The sequence below is a fragment of the Myotis nattereri genome (assembly GCF_964212035.1).
Source record: "Myotis nattereri genome assembly, chromosome: 5".
Classification (NCBI taxonomy): domain Eukaryota; kingdom Metazoa; phylum Chordata; class Mammalia; order Chiroptera; family Vespertilionidae; genus Myotis; species Myotis nattereri.
Genome location: NC_138080.1, coordinates 55,151,453 through 55,175,403, shown reverse-complemented (window position 1 = coordinate 55,175,403; position 23,951 = coordinate 55,151,453). Strand labels below are relative to the sequence as shown.

The 23,951-nt window shown below is 51.0% G+C and overlaps 1 protein-coding gene across 4 annotated transcripts in view; it reads left to right on the top strand.

Moving 5' to 3' along the window:
* Positions 1-23,951, top strand: part of DCLK2 (doublecortin like kinase 2) — a 142,919-nt gene extending 118,968 nt beyond the window's left edge. For all 4 annotated transcript variants that reach the window (XM_081090947.1, XM_081090949.1, XM_081090948.1 and 1 more), the window contains 8 exons: positions 1,921-2,040; positions 2,268-2,414; positions 9,093-9,226; positions 9,661-9,738; positions 15,827-15,923; positions 16,761-16,841; positions 17,648-17,764; positions 22,832-23,951. In XM_081090947.1, the coding sequence (XP_080947073.1) occupies positions 1,921-2,040; positions 2,268-2,414; positions 9,093-9,226; positions 9,661-9,738; positions 15,827-15,923; positions 16,761-16,841; positions 17,648-17,764; positions 22,832-23,029 (972 nt within the window). In that variant the 3' untranslated portion in view covers positions 23,030-23,951. The remainder of the gene's footprint in view (positions 1-1,920; positions 2,041-2,267; positions 2,415-9,092; positions 9,227-9,660; positions 9,739-15,826; positions 15,924-16,760; positions 16,842-17,647; positions 17,765-22,831) is intronic.

Sequence of the window (23,951 nt, the reverse complement as noted above, 5' to 3'; positions counted from 1 at the left end):
GTGGTAGCGACTGCTGTCCCGGCTTCACAGAGAGGGGAATGGATTCATTTTCTCCCCTTTGTGTTCAAGGAAGTGCAGCTCACTCTGCTCCCGGCGCTGGGCACAGGATGCGGCCCTCCCTGCCCTGCTCCCTAAGGGCACTGGTGTTCCTTCCTGCGCCACGCCTGGTGTGGGTCTGCCTGGCTGCCCAGTTCGCCATGATGCAACCTCTCGTTCCTGTCTTTTCGAGCAATTAAATGTGTACAGCTGTGCAGCTAGCATTTCATTTTTGAAAAATTCCAACTTGATGTTGTCCAAAGCAATCTCCTTTGAAAGGTGATGCTGTGTAGCACAGGAAGTGTGGGCTTGGATGTCAGGAACCTGGGGTTTGCATTCTGCCTCAAAGCACTGTCCTAAAGGATGAAGGGTGAGGATGCTGCACTAGCACCCTGCACAGCGATGGACAAACGGTGACTGGACTCCTGGTCAGCATTGGTTCTTTTCCCTCTCCTGCCTCTGGTTAGCATTTGCACCGTCATTGGCCAGTGTTTACCTGGACAAGCACAGGGCATTCCATGCTCAAGAAACACAGCTTTTGCCCTGACCGGTTTGGTTCAGTGGATAGAGCGTAGGCCTGCGGACTGAAGGATCCCAGGTTCGATTCCGGTCAAGGGCATGTACCTTGGTTGTGGGCACATCCCCAGTGGGAGGTGTGCGGGAGGCAGCTGATCGATGTTTCTCTCTCATCAATGTTTCTAACTCTCCATCCCTTTCCTTTCATCTATGTGAAAAATCAATAAAATATACTTTTAAAAAAAGGGAAAAAAAGAGAAACACAGCCCACCCTGTGCCGGCGCTGGCAACGGACTTTCTCTGTGTGTTACTTACTGTTAACGTTTATACTTCCAACTGTTGTCAGAAAAGCATTTGAGACGGCTTACAGTGAAAACACATGTTCACATGGATGCATGAAGATAAGAGAGGAACCATAAATAGTATCCTGAACTAGAGATAATTGTGTTCCCACTACAGTGGAACACTAAATTTAGTTCTGGAATTCATGATAGCAGAGGCACTGTGTAAGGGACACACACACATGGACATATACACGTATGTATTTAGGTAGCAAATGGTGTCTATAGAGTGTGTCAGAGGGCAGCTTGTTAATTTCACAGAGTGTACCCCAAATTCAAGACAATTCATTATTACAGTTAACGAGGGCCGATGGGTGTGACGTTATTGAGAAGTTTCATGTCTCATGATAAAATAGAGCAGCAGCAGTTCATGACCCATCGTTGCATGTGGAGAATAACTCCTTCATGCCGGGAGTAAACTTGTTGCAGGGCAGAGCCCAATACATGACTCCCCAGGACTGACCATCGGGTGGTATTTCCAGAGGAGAAGTGAGTAGGGTTAAAATCAGAATCATGGTTCCCGTGAGCACGTATGTTTCCTGGTTTCTGAAATACAGGATCATCAGGAGCATCCTCTGGTGAACGAAATGTTAATGCCCACGTCCTGTGCCACACGCATGCTGTTTCCTCTTATGCCCAGTCGTTTCCCCGGGAACGGGGATTAAAATGTGGCTCCCGCTGGAGTACAAGCACAGTGCCGCGTGCCTGCACTTTCATAGCGGCACAGCCCCCTGAGGCATTGGAGGCCGTGAAGAGACAGGAAGGCCGTCTGTTATGTGTCAGGGCGGCCCTACTGAGCCCTGCTGAGGGCTTTTTTGAAGGGTGCCTGTTCTTTCTGTTACTGACCCTGAGATGTCACACTGACCTGTCCCGGTGAGAACCAGCGAGGGCAGGGTTTGGTGCCTCTGCACCAAGGGAGCTGCTTCCCTGAGCACCAGCCCTACAGACAGGTGTCCTTCGGGGCACAGACAGGCAGGGGTCCTGGCCGACTGGTCACCGCCCCCCCCCCCCCCCCCCCGTTTGACAGGAGCACCTGATCGAGAATGAAGTGTCCATCCTGCGCCAAGTGAAACACCCGAACATCATCATGCTGGTGGAGGAGATGGAAACGGCCACCGAGCTCTTCCTAGTGATGGAATTGGTCAAGGTACGAGGGGGAGAGCTTTCAAGAGGTTTCCCTAGTGCCAGGTCCCGAGACTTAACCGTATTCTTGAAGGACCTAATCAGAAACGTGTTTTGCTACCTTGAAGCTTTATTCATAATCATCCATTTTCGTAGCATTTTAAAAAATCGACTCCAGGCCGATGACCTTCTTTGTTACCTTCACGGGATTGCCACTGTTGATATTTTGACATGTTCTTTCGTGTCCTTCAGGGTGGAGACCTGTTTGATGCAATTACCTCTTCAACCAAGTACACCGAGCGGGATGGCAGTGCCATGGTGTACAACCTGGCCAGCGCCCTCAGGTACCTGCACGGCCTCAGCATTGTGCACAGGGACATCAAGCCGGAGAACCTCTTGGTACGTCGCCGCGGCTTTTTCTGTCCCACCTCATGTTTCTCTTCCTTTAAAATGACCACAATCACATGCAAACAATGACATTTGAGAGTCTATACCAGTCCTGCAACAAGGGGCCGAGAGAGTTTAAATTTCAAAAATCAGTCTGACGCAAGTCAGTCACCGCCAAATATTAGTGAATTTCTTCAACTGAACTGCATTTCTGCATGTATGGTTTACCAGACATTAGAAAATGTGCTTTCACTTCCGTTTTGTTGACAGTACTGACTGAAGAAAGGTGAACAGGAAAATTCTTTTGAGGCAAAATAGTCTGAAGAATAAATGGGAAACAGAATGAGAGCATGAGGGTTCGCTTATGGGCGGGACAGAACTTTGGACATCTAGTCCATTCATCTCAGCTTCACAAATACAGAAATTGAGACCCAGAGATGCTAATTTTTCTTGCTGAAAAGTCTCATTTGCCCCATTGTTCCACAGAACTGTGTAATGTGGCACTCAAAGTGCTTCTTTTTTTTTTAATATTTTTTATTGATTTTTTACAGAGAGGAAGGTAGAGGGATAGAGAGTTAGAAACATTGATGAGAGAGAAACATCAACCAGCCGCCTCCTGCACATCCCCTACTGGGGATGTGCCCGCAACCCAGGTACATGCCCTTGACCGGAATCGAACCTGGGACCCTTCAGTCCGCAGGCCGACGCTCTATCCACTGAGCCAAACCGGTTTCGGCCAAAGTGCTTCTTTAAAAAAAAATATTTATTGATTTCAGAGAGGGAGAGGGAGAGAGAGAAACATAGGCGATGAGAGCGAATCATTGAGCAGCTGCCTCCTGCATGCCCCCTACTGGCAAATGAGCCCACAACCCAGGCATGTGCCCTAAGTGGGAATTGAACTATGACCTCCTGGTTCATAGGTCCATGCTAAACCACTGAGCCACACTGGCTGTGCTCAAAGTGCTTCTTAATCTGGTCCCAATTTACCTTTCCAGTCTTCTTTCTGTTACCAGCCCTTCCCCACCCATCAAGCCACCTCTAACACACCTTCCTGATGTCTTTACTAACTGAGCAAAGCTTGCTGGTGGGGCCCATCCTTGTGTCTACATTGCAGAGAAATTTTAGAGAGGCTGACTGGGGAGTTGTACACACACACACACACACACACACACACACACAAACATACACACACACACACAAACATACACAAGACTGTTGGTTTATCTAGTTCTACCTTTCAGGGCTGAGCTGTCATCATCATTACTGTTTGGGAGGTGAGGTTACCTGAGTGTTCTAGATCATGTTAATCTCAATGAAGGCTTCCCCATCCCCTATAGTTAGTTAAAACTGACTTTATCAATAGCATTACTAGTACACCTCAGCTGCTTATGTCCATACTGGTCTCTACACTTCCCTGTCTCCCAACAGTGTGACAAACACTGATCTTGTGAGACGGAGCCAAAGGCATGACTTCTTTGGCCTTAGCTCTGGGCAGAGTAAGTGGTGGCCACGTCTGGTTTCTGCTGCGCTTGCCATGACACATCGATTTTGTCATCTACTCCAGCGGTCCTCAAACTACGGTCCGCGGGCCACATGCAGCCCGCCGAAAACATTTATCCGGCCCGCCGGGTGTTTTTGCCGCCACTGTGTGCATAGGAATTTGTTCATAGTTTTTTTTAAACTATAGTCCGGCCCTCCAACGGTCTGAGGGACAATGAACTGGCCCCCTGTTTAAAAAGTTTGAGGACCCCTGATCTACTCTGTCTCCTATTCTAGATCATAAGCACCAGTGGGGGCAAGGTTTGTGCCTCAGTTATCCTAGTGTCTCTGGGCCTTGAACAGTGGATGTGCAGGAAATATTTGGATATTGGCTCATGGTCACTCGGCTAGCTAGCTGCTGGCGCTGGGGCACGCATCTTTACAGCCTGAGTCGTGCTGGCCCCACGCAAATAATCACTGGAAGGAATGTGCATGGATGGGCAGGCGTTGAGGCCATGCTGGGGGCTTCCTGCCCGTCCACAGTGTGTTTTCCCCGTAGGGTAACACCATTTGATGACTTCTGAATGTCCATTTGAAAGTGTGTGACTTTTTTTCTGACTGATTCCTGCTGGGGGAAGAACTGCGTTTTTATCTCTGTGTGTTCCTATTAGGGAAATAAATATCCTTGCTTGGAAAATCAGATGCAGTGTGATTCAGTTTTAGGAACTTGGAGGAGGAATGGAGGCTGCATTGTAACTGGGCCTTGGGATAGAGGCGAGGATGTGGTATGCTCTCCTCCAAACAAGCGTCTTGCCCACGGTGGCCTTGCAGTGTCTGGCAGGCCCAGGCTCCCCCCGCTGTCTGGCTGGGTTTGCCTAAGGGCTTTGCCGGCAGAGGTGACAGGACTGTCCCCAAGTGTGGCCAGACACAGGTGCTGTGGTGTTAGTGAGGACACCCCCTTGATCTCTCCCAGCCGTCCGTGCCCCTTCACCCCGGTGCTGCAGTTATCGACGTTGTTCCCTGTGGACAAAGGAGCCACAGGTCCCCATGAACCATTGGCTGCTGTGGAGCCAGCCCCAACCGCAGCTCTGGGCCACGCAGGAGGTTGCCCGAGGCATTAGTGACCTTCCTGTGGACCTGTGTGTCCATCTTCCAGCTCCCTGAGTCCACGCTCGCCTCTCCTTTCTTCTCTTTTCCGCTCGCAATTTTTAATGCATGTACAGTCTCAGAACGTGAAAGCATCTTATGCATCAGGGGAAGATGCTGTGACAGGGAGTGACGTCTCGCACAGTGTGCCCCAGAATGTCACCAGGACATTGGAATCAAGCTCCTCATCTGTGTAGCCGGGCCCAGCTGTGTGTCTGCCCTTCTCCACTTGCACCAGCCCCCTTGTGCTACTCAGAAGGAAGGAGAAAGAAAAGGTGACAAAACCAATGTCTGCATGAAGCCAGTGTGTGAAATGGGAAGAAGGGCCGTGGGCCAGCCTCCGGACACCCCTGGCTGCGCATGTCTAAGTAACACACGTGCCTTTGAAATCCCAACCAGACCCCTCAGCAGAGTCTAGATTCAGCCCGCAGGTGGACACCGGCCACGGGTGAGACGTGCCAGTGGCGCTGAAAGTAAACAGTGACTGCCAGCCTCTTCCTGCTCCAGGACCAAGTTCCGTTTTTTAAACACCAGAGCAGACATCTGATTTGCATCCCCTTCTCTGGCAGCGGTGCCGGTGCCGTAATTTAAACCCTGCCTTCGGGGGTGCGTGGCCGCTGTGTCAGGGAGCGCAGCGGTGGCCCTTGCCGGGGTGAGTTACGGCCTGGCGGTGCCCTGTCAGAGTTAACTGTGCGGCCGTGATAAATCCCGCTCTCCAGGAGTTCCGGGGACGGGAGAGCAGAGGGCTGGTTTCTCACATTTGAAGTCCGTCTAAATCATCCCGTTGACATTTTATTTAGAGAACATGCGGCGTTCGCTGCGTATGTGGGATCTGCATTCCTCACATTTTTTATGTTTGCATTCCGAGAGCCGCTTTTCACAGGCGTCTCCGCCCGTGGCCGGGCACAGGAACGCTGCGGGGCCACGGCACGCACAGCGGGGTCTGTCTGAATGCACCCCGAATCCCTGCATGTGTGTGGGGCTCTGCCAGGCCTGTGGCTCCTCAGAGCAGGCTGCCCAGGACGGCAGGGGTATTGGTTGGATAACATGCACTGGGCTGTCCACTGCTCACGAGAGTGCTCTGTGCCTCAGTTTCCTCATCTGTGAAATGGAGGCAACGATTCTCTTCCTAAGGGTCCCGCAGGTGGTGACGGCAGTCCAGGGAGAATATAGAAATCTCCCCGCGAGAATGCGGGTGCCCGGGGAGAACTGAGCTCTGCCAGACAGAACGCCTGGAGCCCGGACACTCGCCTCCTTCTCCAGCTCACAGGGGTCATGCAGACCCTGGGAGGGGGTGTGCGAAGCAGCCTCTGAAAGCAGTGCTGTAGGTGTGCATGCGTGTGCAGGTATGCGTGCATATAGACTGATGATAGATAGATGTTTCCTGCTCTGAAAAGAGTCTCCAGCGGGGATTTGAAATGTACTCAAATTGTCTTTCACACACTTGCCTCTGTGTCTAGCCCTGGGGAGAGATGACTCAGATAAAATATTATTTCAGGCTCATCTGCCCCTGATGACGCTTCCCTTTTGATGTTTGGCCAAGAAGCACCACTTGCTCAGACATTACTCGGCGCTTATGGACTGTTCAGCCCCTTTCTAGTTCTGCTCCCACCTCTGACTGACTGGGAATTCCTTACAGTGACTGTGAAAAACGGGGCTTCTGGGACTCCTGAGGGTCTGACAACAACCCTGGAGGACCCCTAGGCGTCCCTAAATTGAATGTCTAAAATAAACACTATTTTTCAAAAACGTAGGTAATGAGTGTATTTTAAAGTTATAAAAACAAAATAACAATGACATTAATGAAACTTTAAAAAAAAAACCTCTCATGATGCATTTAGAATTATAATGTTGCTTATAATGTTCTTATCAGTGCCATTACTTCGGGAATTTCTTCCTGACGTCTGGGTTTTGGTAAATGCGTCATAAATTCTGGCTGTAATTTCCTCCACCCGCGTGTTCTCGCCCGTGTTTACATTAGGCATAATGGATGGACGGGCGGCTAGGACGGCAGCAGGACTGAGCCTGGGTTCTGTTGCTTCAGGCTAAACCATTAGGAGTTTTGAATACGGTCCTGCTGAGTCGGGGTGACTCGGGATGATGAATGTCTGTGAGGGGTTCCAGGCCTCATGGCTACCCCTGTGAAACTTGAACGTCCTAAAGTTGTGTGCTGGGTGTGTGTGTGGGACATCAACGTGGAGGCAGTTACCAAAACCGGGAGAAAAACAGTCTTCTCAAACTCAGGAGGACATCCCATGGGAAGACGGCATTTCGGGGTCACCCTTGATGAAATGCCTGTAAAGATTAGGGGGTCATTAAGATGGGGGCGCCCGAGGCCCTTGATGTGTTTTATTGATGACTGTATAAATCACTCGCCTCTTTAAGCATCGGACTAATGGATGATGTTGTTAACATGCTTATCTTGAAAAAACATAATTTTCTAAATGTTTCACTCCTCTCATAAGTAGTAATTTAGGTGAAAACCTGGTCAGCTTATAGTAAAATATGAGGGAAAGCAAACGATAAAGTATAAAAACAGAGGAAGATGTTACATAAGTCCAGATGAGGCCTTTGCAGATAGTCTCTGAAATTCAGGCTTTTCAAAATGGACATCCAAGAGACAAATAGAGAGCATGTTAATGGTTATAGTCAGACCTGTATTATGCTCCCACACACACTGGATTGCTTCCAGATCCATCCATGTAAGGATGTAACCTCCAGACTGTGGTCCCATATGGAAAATCTGCCTAAATATATAAATTTTGTCCTAATTATGGAACCAATGCATGTTCATTGGAAACTACTGAAAAGTAAAAGGAAGTTCAAGTAATCCTCAATGTTAACACCTAGAGACACACTAAGCATCTTGGTGTGTTATATTACACACACACACACACACACACACACACACACATATATATATACATATATATATATATATAATGTTGAATATTCCTTTTTATGTTATATAATATGGTGAGTGTGTCCATATGACTAATACTTATTGAAATGTGCTTAGTGACAGTATAATATTTTATTGCAGGGATGTACCATGTCTTATCTTGCTTCCAGTTTTTTAAAAGATAGATAAAAGTCTGAGATTGATGCCCTGGTATATAACCTCAGAGTCCATCTCTGTTCCCTCAGGGTTGGTTCTGAGAAGTAGGTTTCCTGGATCAGAGGTTATAAATGATGTTAAGAAATGTACACGTTGCTGAAAGGCTGTCTAGAAAAGTTGCTTCAATTTAAGCAAAAGCATTGACATCTCGGCAACATTGTTAGACCTTTTCCAATATCATGGTTTCTGACCTAACCAGCCAGACCTTCCAGGTGAGGGAAGGAACACTCACAGAGCCCTGATCCAAGCCTGCTCTCATTTTATCTTCACACCAATCCCGTATCCTCCTGTTTCATAGATGAGGGGATGTGCTCAGAGAGGGTGAGTGACCCTTGAAGGTCACACAGCCAGAAAATGAGGGGAGTGCTTGGTTATTCACGTTCAAGCTGTCTGATTCCAACGTTCATTTTCTGTCTAAATTTCCAAGGTTCCCCCCACGTAATGTTTATATCCACCATTGACTCTGCAGAGAACAAGTCCTAATTTTATTTTCTACACGAAACATGCAAGTCTCTTAGAGAACACCTGGTGCTTTCGTGGCACTTAATGAACATGTTTCCGCGACTCTAGAGCACCTCACTCTGGGAAGCACGCAGTGCAGGCCAGGGTTTCGCTTCCAGGCTGAGAGGCCTCTCGCGCCACGTCAGGCGAGCATCCCTCGCTGCTGTGTGAGCATGCACACGTGGTCAGTAAGCTCCTGGGGAAGGCGCTTTTTCTGCAGAGGTAGGAAATGTCTTTTTCAAGTTCCGCACAATCATGCAAAAATCTCTCCAGAGCAACCTTCGGGCTTCAAAGCATCAAAGATAAATCATAGTGTTAACTGTAACAAGCAGAGATTTCTTTTGAGTTTATTGGTCAACGTTATCTGCCATTTCTACCTCATTCCAAAGCCCCTCTTGGAATCATGGAGACCAAAAAGTCTGACAATCGGCCGTTCTCTGTTCCAGGTGTGCGAGTATCCTGACGGAACCAAGTCTTTGAAACTGGGCGACTTCGGGCTGGCCACCGTGGTGGAAGGGCCCTTGTACACCGTCTGCGGCACACCAACCTACGTGGCTCCAGAAATCATTGCTGAAACCGGGTGAGACCCCTGGTGGTTTGGGTTGTGCCCTTCTTTGGTGGGGAAAGGTATGTTTTGGGCATCCTCCTGTGTTTTCAAGTGACTCCCCGAGAAGGTGGAGGGAGGGAGAGACGGCTTACCTGCACCATGACTCTGATCTTGGGAACTTAAGTTTGTGCTTCTACGTTCAAGAGCTCTGGGCCTGGGCCGGGACTTTTGTTCCCAGGCTGGTCATGGGAACATGGCAGTGTCCCCAAGGTTGTAATTAGGACTGGGAGAAGAGCAGATGCCTTTGCCCAAGGGGCAGTGAATTCCTCTACGTGAAATGGACAGTTTGATACTGAAAAGCGCCGCCCCCCACTTTTTTTTTTCACAAAGGCAAGTACTCGGGTAATGTGGAGGGTTCTGGGGGTAATATCGTTATTTCTCCCCCTTCCACCACTTTGTTTCCCTAGCTATGGCCTGAAGGTGGACATTTGGGCAGCAGGCGTGATCACGTACATACTTCTCTGCGGATTCCCGCCGTTCCGAAGGTCAGCACAACATTTGAATTGTACTAGTAAACCCTCTCCCTGGGTCAGGAAGCAGATGTTACTCCTGGCAGGCAGGAGCAGAGCTGGTCAGTGACAATGCCAGCTAAAACGTATAGAGACCTGCCTTTCACTCTTTATCTTATTCTACAACCTGTTCCTGTGTATCCCTCGACCACACCTCTGATGTGAGGTCAGGGCCTTTGCTGTGTATGAGTTTCTCATGGTCATTCTTCTGTAAACCACCCCCACCGTCCAGTGTCTGCAGTTTCCATTCTCAGTTATTTTCAAGGGGAGTGAGATTTAAAGATCCTGCGAAGCAATCTGATCCTTCTAGGAAAGGCTTTTTCCAGTTTTTAATAGCCGCCTCTCCTACTTAACTTGGGAACCGTTTTTTGACCACTCATTTTCCAGAGCATTCAACCTAGTTCTTACCGAAAAGAGAACTTATAACATTCATTGTATCCACTCACACAATACTCAGTGGAGTAGAATTACAGACACTTTCAGCGTAAATAGGCCTGGGAACAGAGGGATTGAGTCCTCGGTAACCATGCCCCTGGGAGCAGAGGGGACCACACGCGGGTCAGGGTGTGTCACGGAGGGCACGGCACACTTGTTACTCAGCCGTGGGTGTGCACAGGTTTGACATGGGGCTTCGCCCTCAGCACTTCTTGTGATTAGTTCCGTCTCCTTTGGAGTGAATTTGAAGCAGAAGTTCACCTATTCAGGCACATTTGATTTTCTTCTGGGCTTTCCTGAGTGCTCTTTTCACTTTGATCTCTTCTTTTGCTCACTTTGCAACTGTTTGTTGAGTAGCTGCTGTGTGCTACGAGCTATTCTAAACGTACGAGCTATTCTAAACGTCAGGAATCAAAGGGCGAACACAACGTATCCTCTGAGGTCATGGTATTTATTGACAGTGTGGTGTTAGGTCTGAAGGTGAAAAACAGGCTTGTTTCATCACCACACCCAACCATCGTATTATGAAAGATTTCAAACATCCAGAAAAGTTGAAAGTTTTATCTTTTTGAAATGATAGAGGTTCAGCTGAGTTGACCGTTTTTACGGACACTACCGCGAACGCGGGAGTGACACAGAGGTGTCAGCCTCTCCTTTTGAGAGTCTCAGGGGTAAAGACACACGTCACAAGAATATGGATCAAGAAAAGTAAACGGGACATTGGGGTATGCTCAGCTGAGGGCTGGGAATCACAAACATTTGCAGTGGTTCTCAACCTTCTGGCCCTTTGAATACAGTTCCTCATGTTGTGACCCAGCCATAAAATCATTTTCGTTGCTGCTTCATAACTGTAATGTTGCTACTGTTATGAATCGTAATGTAAATATCTGATATGCAGGATGGTCTTAGGCGACCCCTTTGAAAGGGTCGTTCGACCGCCAAAGGGGTCACGGCCCACAGGTTGAGAACTGCTGATTTAGTGAAAGGTGCAGAAGCGAGTGGGGCCTTGTCCTTGTGGCGTGGGTTCGGTTTCTACAGGTGGAAAGCCTTCTGCCTGGCCATCGGCATCGTGGTCTTCCATCAAGGACGTTGCCCAGGTGGGTTGCACAGCCTGTAGGATTATTGCACACATCACTTAACATTTTCTGAATAACAAATGACTCCTGCAGTTTGGGCTGTCATTAGTTCTGTGCATCAGTTGGGCGGGTCTTCCGGTCTGGCCTGGGTTGGCTCAGTGGGGGTTTGATGGTCCAGTGTGGCCTCACTCACGTGCCTGCTAGTTGACTCAGCATCAGCTGGGACAACCGATATGACCTGGCCGTGTGCCTTTCAGCCTCCAGTGGGCTAGCCTGGGTTTCCCATGACAGTGGATTCAGGACTCCCCAAAGCAGCTAGAAGAGGGCCTGAGTGCTTTTCAAGTCGCCACTTGCTTCACATTTGCTGATTGATGTCCTGTTGACCAACTGAAGTCAAATAGCCAAGCCTCGAGTAGGTGTGGGAGAAGATTACCCATACTTACAGGGAAGGGAATCATTTGTGGCCATTTTTTCAATCACACGGTGCCCTGGCTGGTTTCAGCAATGACCAGTTTTGGGAACTAGTAAAGCGTAGAGGGTAGTGTATTATGCTAGCTGTTGATCTTGGGGCCAGTTACAGCATAATTCCCCTCCGTGATGGTTGACCCAAGTGGAGACCAATCGGAAAAGGGTATCAGGGAGGGATCAGTGTTAGAGGAAGGTGTGCTCACAACTCCCTCTAGTGTTTCCACTTGTCAGTGCAGCTGGAGTCTTTTCCTTTGACTTTGCTTTTTTACTTTTGAACAAAAGTGAGGCTCACATTTAAACAAGTATGTGCTTATTGTGAGTTGGTACCCAGTGGATAGTAGCTTCTTTGTAGGATCTGAGTTCAGGCTGGCTAATCAAAGGCAGTAAAGCTACTGCCCTTAAACATTATACTCAGAAGCTGGTCCCACAGCTCCAGGCAGCTTACTTAGGAAATTTACAAAAATGCTTCCCGTCTTTCCTATGCTGTGATGAGAGGGAATCTGTAATGTTAAGTGCTTGTTACAGAAGCATCTTCACGGCACAGAGACCTTCTGGAGAGACCCCATGACCGCATAGGGAGCACAGTATGGAAATGGTCCCGTAAATCGTGATAAAGGGCCCTGGTATGAAACACATTGCATAAATTTGTACCTAAAATGAAAGTCCTTCAAACAGGTATTTCAAAACATTGTCTTTGTTTTATACCCAAAGTAATTTTAACCCAAAGCCTTTTAATTGAAATTGTTACGTGGGGTTTACAGTTTCCGCTTCTTTAGCTCTGGTGTGTCTCACTTTTCTTTTTCCAGGCTTTGGTTTTAGGCTGACATGAATTCTTCCTTCCATCTTCTCAACCCCAGGATATTGGTTTTCTAGAGGCAACCGACAGTTTAGTTATTGCCTAACCAAGTCTGTTTTAGGGGCACTGACAAAAAGGAGTATTTGCATGACTAGACTGAGACTTTTTTGTTTTGTTTGTTTCTCTTAAAAATAGGCACAGCCCATAAATGAAATGTTTGGGCATCACGTGTAGAGTAGCTCACCACGGTCTCAGGTTACCTAGCCTGACCTTGATGTTGCCTTGACTCATCACTGAAGAGAGAGAATGGATGCAAATTCTTTTGTTGTTTTCGAGGTTTTTCTTAATGCACATTTTTAGGTGTAGAGCACCTTGATTCCGGGCTGTCTTGTTTTAGGATAAGTGCCCCCAAGCATCTTAGCCAGATTGTGGCGTATACATGTGGTAATAAATCCAGTGTAGATTCAGAGTGGCTTTTCTTCTGTGACTACTAAGAAGGATAAATGATCTTTCGCTTTCTGTTCTGTTAGTGAGGGAAGCCTGGACTGCTTGCGGCTCACAGCATGGATGCTTGGGGTGAATCCTAATTGCCAGAACATTCCATGGTTCTGTTTGTTGACTCAGGCTATGTTTGCCAAGAACCGGAATGAATGCTGCAGACTCACTTCCAACTTTTTAGCTGTTTATTAACAAAATAAGAGCCATATGCATTAACAGAATATAAGTCACTTGAGATTCCAGGAAAAAAAAGAAAAAGGGAGATGACTGGAGTCATAGGGATGGAGGGGTCGATTCTGGAAAGAGGTGATTTATTTTATAGCTTCTACTACTGTCTCTTGGCGTCCCCTGGTTTTCTAAAGGTTTTCGTAAAACCTCATTATGTTTTAGGTGCATCCTTCACGTATTTTGAAGGCCAGTTGAGCCTAGTGCAGTCAGTAAGGAAATAAGTGAAAAGGAAAGAAAATGTTTAGACATCTAGAAAGAAACACTTTGCCCTGGCCGGTGTGGCTCAATTGATTGGGCATCATCTCGTGCACTGAAAGGTTGCTGGTTCGATTCCTGATAAAGGCTCATTCCCTGGGTTTCAGGCTCAATCCCTAGTGGGGGGCTTGTAGGAGGCAGCGATTTATATCTCCTTCTCATATAGACCTCTCCCTCTCCCTCTCCCTCTCCACCTTTCTCTCTAAAACTCAAAAAAAAAAAAAAAAAAAAGAAATCCAGAAAAAACAACGCATGCCCTAGCCGGTTTAGCTCAGTGGATAGAGCATCGGCCTGCAGACTGAAGGTCCTGCGTTCAGTTCTGATCAAGGGCACATGCCCGGGTTGCAGGCTCCATCCCTAGTAGGGGGCGTGCAGGAAGCAGCCAATCAATGATTCTTTCTCATCGATGTTTCTATCTCTCTCTCCCTTCCTCTCTGAAATCAATAAAGAATATATTTAAATAAAAACACAAACAACAAAACAAAACAACACACAAATAGAAACAGTTTGTCCACACTCAAAGAACACCGCTTTTCAGGGGAGCGGTGGGGAGCTCTTGCCTTGCCCGGTTTTCAGGCTGACGTTAGCTTCTCAGTGTGTCTGTTGACCCAGACTCCGTGGCCAGCAGCTGTGCACTGAACTGGGCTTGGGTAGATGTCATGGATATTTGCAAATCTCAAAGACGCTACTCTTTTTCATAGAACAAGAATGAAATAGCCACATCATCCCACTGCCCCGGAGTCTGACTCTGGGTACTGTCCTAAACTGCCTGTGTCTAAGGACACCGCACCGTGCCTGCCCGCTCTGGCAGGGCTGGCGGCGGGCCCGTGAGCACCCCGAGCACCAGGCTGGGGGTCGTGTTGGGAATCTAAGAAATGCTGGACACCGGCCAGGTGGACTGGACTCCACTTCCGGGTTGTGATCTTGACTCCGACAGTCTGTGCTGAGTTTTCTGCTGGAGCCTGGTAATGACCCTGGAAGGCAAGGACGTTGTTCTCCCTCTGGCCATGGATGAGCCCTTTAGGCGAGGGGCTCTGTGGCTGTGCAGAAGCAGGTTCCTGGGGGTGGGGGGCGGGGCATCCGCTTGCTGCATCCCCCCGCCCCCCCTGCACTTTCTGTCACACGTCATCACGTATTCGTTAGGCACCAGCCAGTGCACCGTTAAGGTTGTGACCGGGAGGCACAGGTGGGGACGCTGCCCACCGGCGGCGGCGGCGGCGAGGAGAGCTCGTTTCAACCTGTGTCCTTCTCGTTGACGTCCTCCAGGGGCTCTTCCTTCCGGACTGAGCTTACCTGGACGTCGGGCTCCCGCGGGGAGCCAATTATGTCCTGACTGTTCGACCCGACTCTGACCTCTGGATGACATTTTCACGTGTTGGCCGCTCACTCACCTTTGGCTGTTGGGTTGGAAAAGGGGAAAGAGGAAGGGCAAGGAGGCCGGGCTCAGCATCACTGCGTTTCCGCGCTTACTGCCGTGAGCAACGCAGTGAGGCAGACGCTGAGGTGCCTTTTGTTCCTGCAATGAGGATTTATGTGATTCGTGGACCCCGTGTTTTCCTGTTTTTGTGTTGTTTTTTTGTTAAAATATATCTTTATGGATTTCAGAGAAGAAGGGAGAGGCGGAGAGAGAGAGAAACATCAGTGATGAGAGAGAATCATTGATTGGCTGCCTCCTGCATATCCTCTACTGGGGATCAAGCCCGCAACCCGGGCATGTGCCCTTGACTGGAATCAAACCTGGGACCCTTTAGTCTGCAGGCTGACGCCCTATCCATTGAGCCAACCAGCTAGGGCTTTCTTGTCTTTTTTATTGTGGCAAAACATACATAACAAAGTGGATCATTTTAACCGTTTTAAGTATATAGGTCCGTGGCATGAAGCACATTTCCAAAGTTTTGTGCAACCACCACCACCATCCATCTCCAAGCCTCCTTCATCTCCCCAAGCTGAGCTGTGCCCACTCCGCACCTTTCTGGAGTCTTTGTGGGTCTCTCCTCTCTCTCTCCCTCTTTTCTCCTTCCCCCTCCTTCTCCCCCTCCTTCTCCCTCTCCCACTCCCTCTCCCCCTCCCCCTCCCCCTCCCCCTCCCCTCCCCCTCCCCCCCCTCTCCCTCCCTCTCCCTCTCCCTCTCTCTCTCATTCCCAGGCCTTTAGAAGTGTTCTCAAGCTCACTTTTCACATCTAAAGGGAAAAGTGTGTCATCACACATGCAGTGGAGATGGGACATGCCCAAGCCCAAGGCTGGACTCCTCTCCCCACCCTTCCCGTGAGGTGACCTTGACTCTGCTTCCGTTTCTTTTTTGCCAACAGCGAGAACAATCTTCAGGAAGACCTCTTCGACCAGATCCTGGCCGGGAAGCTCGAGTTCCCAGCCCCCTACTGGGATAACATAACGGACTCCGCAAAGGTACGCTCCAGGCCTGTCTGTGGGCTCGGCATGTCCAAGGGTCCTCAGCCCATGTCGGGCTTGTAGGAGGCAGACGATTTATATCTCCCGCCCATATAGATATTTCTCTCTCTCTCTCTCTCTCTCTCTCTCTCTCTCTCTCTCTCTCTCTCTCTCCCTTTCTCTCTCTCTCTCTCTCTCCCCTCTCCATTCTCATCATTGATGTTTCTCTCTCCCTCCCTCTCTCTTCATTCTCATCATTGATGTTTCCATCTCTCCCTACCTCTCTGAAATTAATAAAAAATATATTTAAAAAACTAGCTCCAGGTCTGTTCTTGACTTTGAACCATGGTTCTTCTCAAGTTCATTCCATAGTATCGTCTCGGACACGGTTAACCAGGTTCTGGAAGCTGGCCTGGCTCTCCTCCCAGCGGGCATCCGCCATCCTCCTTTGCTCCTTTAAGTCCTAAACATTTGTTCATTTATTCAAGAAATATGCACTACGCACCATCAGAACATGGGGGTGGACTCGTGAGACAGACTGAATTGCCAGAAGGAATAGCAGCGCAGTGTTACATTGTGGGAGGGTGGCAATGACCAGAGCTCTTCGGGGAGAACATCTGGGTATAAGGTGGGCCCAGGAGATTCTTTCCTCTCATGCTGCCCGCGTGAGGCAGCTGTGCCTGCGGACCCGCCTGGCGGGCGCTGGGTGTGGAGGCAATAATAGCTTTTCAGCTCAAATGTCTGAGCAGCGTGCTGGCTGTTCCTTGAAGTACTTGGTGCAAACTCCGATTTCTGTATTTATGCTGGAATTGTCGCTCTTTGGTCACCTCTGTTGTCTTCTTCATTTCTTTCCAGGAATTAATCAGCCAGATGCTGCAGGTCAACGTCGAAGCGCGGTGTACTGCGGGACAAATCCTGAGCCACCCCTGGGTGTCGGTAGGTACCCACATTCCCGGGAGTGACCTCACCTGCGCGTCCCGTGGCCGACGGCGTGCTTCCTCGCCACGGCTCTTGCACGGGCGAAGCTCTGCACCCACTTCCGCGGCAGGTAGATGCCTGTTCTCTCCATGGAGGGCTTCTCTGGAGCAGTTGGCACCAGGATCTTCTTGTATTCGATCCTGCTCTGTGCGTGGCCCCGGGAAGCCACTGTCACTTTCTCCGCCTCAGTTCCCGGCACTGCAGAAGGAAGGGGTTGGCTGCGCTGTCCTCTAAGGAGCCTTTCGGCTTTGCCTTCTGTGGCATTAGGGCTGAGGGTTTTCAGGATTTGGCCAGAGGTGAGCATGTTTCAGACCCTGATCCCTCTGTCTCCATGGCCGTGGCCACAGGAGCCCTGACGTGTGTGGGGGGAGAGGCACAGCCCGTTCCAGAGCCTGATGAGCGGAGGGTGTGTCCTGCTGACTAGAGTTCTTTGGACTTAGGCGGTGCCTGTGGGTTTAGGGCAAACACTGTCCTGTGAACAGTGACCCTGGGAAGTCGAGGGGAGGCTCCCAGAGCGTGAGGGTAATTTTCTCCGCCAGGACCTCAGGAGCCGGGTGAATGATGTGGGTCTCTCTGAGGGCCCAGAGCTACAGAGTAACAGGGCCATTGTTCATAGGTCGTGGTTCCCCTGACCTCGTGGCTAAGATGGCCCATTCAGAAGAGACGGTGGTGGTGGTGGTGGTGGGTGGTGTGTGCCTGCCTGTTAAGGAATAGACAAGGGAGCCCTGAAAATCCAAACCACTGTATTCCATTCCTTTCTGTAGGATGACGCCTCCCAGGAGAATAATATGCAGGCTGAAGTGACAGGTAAACTAAAACAGCACTTTAATAACGCGCTCCCCAAACAGAACAGCACCACCACCGGGGTCTCCGTGATCATGGTAAGTTGGCCGGGCTCTGCCTGGGGAGTGCCCTGTCTGGCCTGACTCTCGGCCAACCCTGACGCTTGGAAAGTAAATAGCTAAAGAGCTTCCCGCACATGGAAGCTGGTGCCTTCCATGTCCTCTTCTCACTGCGGGATGGGCTTGGCATGGGAGGTGCACAGGGCGGGGAATTGCGCAGATACCAGCGAGGCCAGGCCACGGGTCCTGCCCAGGCGCTCCTGCCTGTCTGGGCCCAGTGCCCTCGGGCGGTGGCTGCCGCTTTCCCCTCTGCGGGGTGTACAGCACCAGGAAGGAACCCCCGGCCTGCCTGAGGCTTCCAAAACAGACGACCGGAGGTGCGAATTATTCTTCGAAGTTTAGGATAAGAAACAGCCCAAGTTAAACAAATGCCATTTTTAAAAATCGGTCTTTTGTGGCTTATAAAAGTACGGAACACTGTAGAGAAATTGTTTTTTTCAGGGTAGAATGTTAGGAGAAGTCTGGAACAACAATCGCCATATTTTTTCAGGCCTTCCTTATTCCAGAGTGTTTCCCAGGCAGTTTACCGAAATCCACAAACACAACCAGTTTACGTAAGTTCAGCGAAAGGGAAATAAGGGCAGAACAGACAAAACAGCCGGAATTGCGCTCAGCACCCCCAGCCACACTGTCAGACCCGAGCCCTTGGCCAAGGGGGACCACGCAGCCAGCTCTGAGCAGCCCCGCACCCGCTCATGGAGCCGGGGTGCGAAACAGCCAGCATCTGGGCCTGGGCGCTCCATCTGCCCACACCCCTCACAGGCTCGGGGAGCAAGGAGGGGTGGCCCCTCCCCCACCCCCCAGAGCCAGAGACTCAGCTGGGGTGTCCTCACCACCAGACCTTCTAGGAAACGGGTGCCCGTGTTGCTAACATCTAGGCCACTCCTGACAGCCTTGGGTCTCACAGCACCTACAGCCACCTGGCCGCCTGGCGGCTCCTGCTGGCGGCCTCCCAGCTCCATCCTCCTCAGGGCAGGACAGGCCCCGCCCCTTCTGGGAAGGTTTGCTTTGCTTCCTGACCAACTGGAAGGAAACCAGTTGCTTATTCTCCTGGGGCACTGTAGTCTAGGAACCTAAGGATATCCCGATAGGAGTTGGGGTGGGAGCACACGCCTCCTCTCCCCAGTGAAGATGAAATACAGCTGCTGAGTATCCACCACCTTCTTGGCCTCGCTGGTCTGTCCCTCCTCCGTCCCCGGGGGAGTCTGCGTGCACTTGGCAGCCCTCTGTCTGTCCCTGCACCTCCCTCAGCTCTCCCTGCTGGAAAGCTTGCTCCCCCCTCCCCCCCTCCCCCCTCCCCCAGACAAAGCCTGTAAACAGGATCTTTTGACACGTTTCAGGACTTTGGAGCGTTCTGTGCCAAAATCTGGGAAGGCCTCTTGAGTTGTGGTTTTCCTGGCGTTTCAGCCGTGCTCGCAGAAAGCCTGAGAAAGGCGGCGTTGTCACAGAATGACAGCTTACACACTTTGAAAAGAACCATCTTTCCCCCCCAAATTTAATAGAAAGTTTATTTTGAAAGTCACAGGGGTAGTAGCAGTGAGCCATAGAGGAACAGCATAAGAAGGGCCCTTGGGGTTTAAGGGAAATAGAGACAAAGAAAATGGGCTGGGGGGAGGGGGAGGTGCGAAGGTGAGATAGAAGAGAAGGGAGGAAGAGGGAGATATGGGTGTGTGTGTGTGTGTGTGTGTGAGAGAGAGAGAGAGAGAGAGAGAGAGAGAGAGAGACCAAAAGAACCTCCTTGACTGAGCCAACAGCAGGAGCACATTTTCAGTGATTCCCTGATGGTGGACGAGATAAGGAGTGTGCAGCCTGCCACATGCCCCCAAAGTTAGGCAACTTCTGGGAAAATTTAGAAAAACATTATAAATTGGTGCACTTGGCACGTAATGAAGAGCCTTAAGAAGAGTGATTAGTTAGAATCAAAATCTAGTAACTGTACATTAATACAGCTGCCTGGTCCCCTGGAGGAAGGGCCTTTGCAGAGCTGGGCCCAGGGCCTGGGAGAGCCGACTCAGGGCCACATGGGCATCGCTGGCCGGAGGCCTGTGGCCTGCTGAGGCTCCAGCGCCCCTGCCCTCCTGCCTCAGGCTTCAGCACAGGCTTGGTTCTGGATGATGCCGTTGAGACCCCCTCGGACAGAACCCATTTCTCCATGTGTTGATGGAGTTCCACGGTCAAATTTTAAACTTCTGAGCTTTAACTGGGTGTTTCTGTGAATGAACAGCCTGCTATGACCTGTAACTCCGTTGGGGACTGTAAACGTTGTGTGCTCACACGTGTATCCCGTTGTCACTCGGGGCATGTTGGCAGGGCTCTGTCTGACCCCGGTTCCCTACACAACTCTGCGGGCTGTTAGCCCTGAGGAGCTGCTGAGTGACACTGTCCCACTCAGCACCTACAGGGGAAATCAGTAGAGCTTGTCTCTGGAGGTACCAATCCCCGACGGCCAGAGAGCTGGCCTGTGAAGTTTGGCTTGTCCCCCAAGCAGGGGTGACGTCATGCTCCTCCTCACCCAACTGAGGACCTGACGGGGGCACGGTTGTGTGGGGGCAGCTTGCAAGGCTTCCGTGTCGTTATCCTGTGTGTCTGTGTGTCCTGCCCTTGGGAACAGTTTTCAATGTTTCTCATATTAAAAAGAATCACAAATTAATCTCCCTGGTATTATATGTTCTCCATAACTGGAGTATGTGAGGCTGATACGGTTCCTGCCGATGCAGACAGTAGTGGGAACAGTGCATACATGTTGGAGGTGGGGCCCCCAGCTAACTGTTGTGTAACCTACAGGCAGAGCCTTATTACCCACTGTCACCCCTAGAGCCCCCTCCAAAAAAACCCCCAAAAACCAAAAAACAGAATGTTGGTGCCTGAGGCTCCTGGGAGAAATGAAAGGGTAGGAATGGTAAATAACAGTGAAAGAAAGTGCAGTTGATGCTGTTGTCTGCGTTTCATTTGACAGTTTGATTTGACAGTTTGAGACACTCTTCTGAGTTCCACTCTTTACCCAGTTGAGACTGTGGGGACTCCTGAAGCAGAAATCTGGTATTCACCACGCTGTGCTTCCCAGAGCAGCTCTCGCTCTCGGCCCCCCAAATCTGCATGCTTTTCTCAGACTTCTGACGCCAGCGGCCAGCTCTCAGCTGCTTCTCAGTGCAGGTCTCCTGTAGCTGCTGCCACCCTCTTGGCCACCGAGCACCCCCTTGGGAAGCTTCCCCAGCTGCCACACTGCCTTCCTTCGCAGACAACAGCTGGCCAGTGCATAGGAGGGCTCTAGGAGTTCTCTTGATAAATGTGTTGTTTTTTTCCACTTCTGTGAAAAAGCATTTTTTTTGTGATGTGAGTGACAGCATAAGATGGGTACCTTTGTGAAGGTCTTTGTTCTCTTTCTCCAACTACTTTCCCAGAGAAGGCATTTTTATCAGCAAGACAGTGTAGCGTCAGCCTTTGGGATAAGAGAAGAGAATTCTATTGGGTAGGTTTTGGTTTAAGACAGGCCTGCTGGTTTGGATTGCACTTGCATTTCTCCAGCTGGTCCTTAGCCAGAGGAAAGGACAGTGCATTTGCCCAGGGGGCTATTTGTCTGTCCCATTGGGCTCCTCCCAGCCTGGGGGATCAGAGGGCGCCACCTTGTGGCCGAAAAGGGAACGACAAGAAACCTGGTTCCCATGGAATTTGACTCTGAGGAGCCATGAATGCAAACAGAGTGCTTTCGGCTCAGGGGGATTATGCTTCCCTCCCGGGTACTCTGGGAATGATTTGGGCTTAATTTAAGACAGACAAAACTGTTTCAATCGTGTTGCTTCTGTTTAAAGTAAGTCTAGTTTCTGTCCCTGCTTCTCTCCCCCTCTCCTGCCTCCCCGCCGCCTGCCTTTGCTCCCTCTGACTAGGTCCAAGGCCATGGTATGTACTAACTGCCTGCGATGCTCGGTCCCACTGCACACGATCTCCACAGGAAGAGAAGAGGAGAAATAACGGGATGGCTGGTGGTTTCTTCTACCAGCAGGAATTCTGGGGTAGAAAAAACTGAAGGCTGCCTCTCGCGTGGTCTCTGTTCTTGCAAAGGGCGGCTGGGGCCGGAAGCTTGTGGAAGGGCGACACTAAGGATCTGGTTTGGCTTTTCCACAGTCACCTCTGCTCGGTCACTGACATTGTCCTTGGAAATTACCGATGCTCCGCGTGAGCTCGGAAGGGCCCATGGGCCGCTGACACCGAGGGCCGGAAGGCAGCCAGGGGCCCTCTCTCTTAGCAAGCCCCTGGATGATTCAGATTTCTCCCGGCCTCTTTATAACTTCAGTCAGAGTGCTGAAGGAATCGGGGGTACATTCCCGCTCCCCCCGAGGTAGTTAGGTTACAGAACGCCTTCTGATGGCCCTGCCTTTTAGCTCGGTGCCTGAGAGCTGCCTGGGTCTCGCTGGACAAACAAGAAATCCTCAAAATGAGTCAGAGGAGGGAAAGTCTCCCCTCCCAGGGTAGTGCCAGAAAGCAAGGCGATTTATTACCGTTTGTGGCTGCCTCTTGAGCAGATTAGGAACGTCGGGGTGCGAGGAGGTAAAGCAGAGCAGGTGAGGGATCGTGGAGGACCTGAAACGGGTGCTATGGCAGCATCGGTCCCCAGGCCTTCCTGGCGTAAGCAGCCTCGCGAGGTGTAAGGGGATTACTTATTTGTATTTCCACCTGTGATGGAGAGCTTTCCGGAGAAAGGCTCACGGTCAAAGCCCTAACCTTCTCCTAGGGTTTGCTTATGGGACCAGATACCTTTGGGCTCCAGGTCTGGGCCCGGGGAAGAAACACTCAGAACTCAGGTGCAGCTTGGAGCTAGAAGGGTCCCCGCAGCCGCCAGGCAGGGTGCAGGGACACCCAGTGAGCCGCAGGGGCAGGGAGAGGCAGGGGAGGGGCCCTGAGCCAGCTTGGTGCGCAGGCTTCTGCTAGGAGAGGCCTGCGGTTATTTCTCCTCCTCTGTCCCTGAGCCCTGCATGCTCGTCGTGCGCTGTCGTGGTCGCGGCGCCCTGGCCTGCAGGCTAACGCGCGGTCCCGCTGGTCTCTCCGCAGAACACGGCTCTAGATAAGGAGGGCCAGATCTTCTGCAGCAAACACGGCCAGGACGGCGGCCGGTCCGGCACGGAGCTCGCCTCTCCAGCTCCTCCCTCCGCCCAGGAGCCCCCTGGCGCCCCGGAATCTCCCCCGCGCCCCTGCTCCCCCACCCCGGGCTGGGAGCGCGCAGGGACCTGGCGCCGCCACCGGGACTGACCCCCGCACCTTCCTCTGCGGCCGCTGCCCGGGGCTCCCCCGGCTCTGCCCTCGGGGCCTGGGGCGGCAGAGGCAGCGTCAGCGTCAGCGGTGGCGACCTGTTCGGAGCGGCTTGTTTTAAAGGATCTGCATTTCAGTTCAATGGACGTTTTACAGCGTCACCAGAATGTGCAACTTCTTTCCAGCATTTAATGCATTTTTATAGAGACACTTTCCCTTATTTAAGGAGCTCAGAGTAACTCCGCGCGCCCCTTTCTTACGGAGAACTTAGGGCGCGTTTGTCCCGGGTGGGGTCCTGGGAGGTGCGGGAGCCTTCCCGCTGCCCGCGGAGGACTGGCTTTCCGTGGAGACTCAGCAGGAGGACAGGGCCATGGACAGGCCCCGCCGAGGCCGCCAGGCGCCTCCACGCAGCGCGGGGCTGGGCTCGCGGAAGACAACACTGGGTATTTATTTGTACACAGACCCCGGGGAGGTGCCTTTCTTCCCTGGACATTGTGTGTTTCCCCACCACTCCTTCTTCCTATGACTTGAAAACGCTAATAAAGTTGGCCTTGGGCTTTGGAATGAAAGGCCTGGCGCACGCGGCATCACGGGCTCAGCGCCAGGAGCTGGACAAACCGGGCGGCCGCCTCCTCCCGTCACCTGCGTCCCCTCCGGAGCCCGCACAGCTGCCGGCCCAGGGCACAGGCAGGACCGGGCGGGGGTGCCCGCAGACCCCCTCTGTTACTAACCTCCTGGAAGGCTGCTGGCAGTTTTTCCTCGTTTTCCACCACCTGCTCTTTTTAATAATTGTACATAAGCCGTGTATTTGTTTTACCTGCTTCTCTTCTAACCTGGTGGGCCCTGTAGTTCCTTCGCATTGTTAGATTTTTGCCTCCTTCCTGCAATAAACTCTTCCTTACTGAGAAAAACTTGGGGTGGG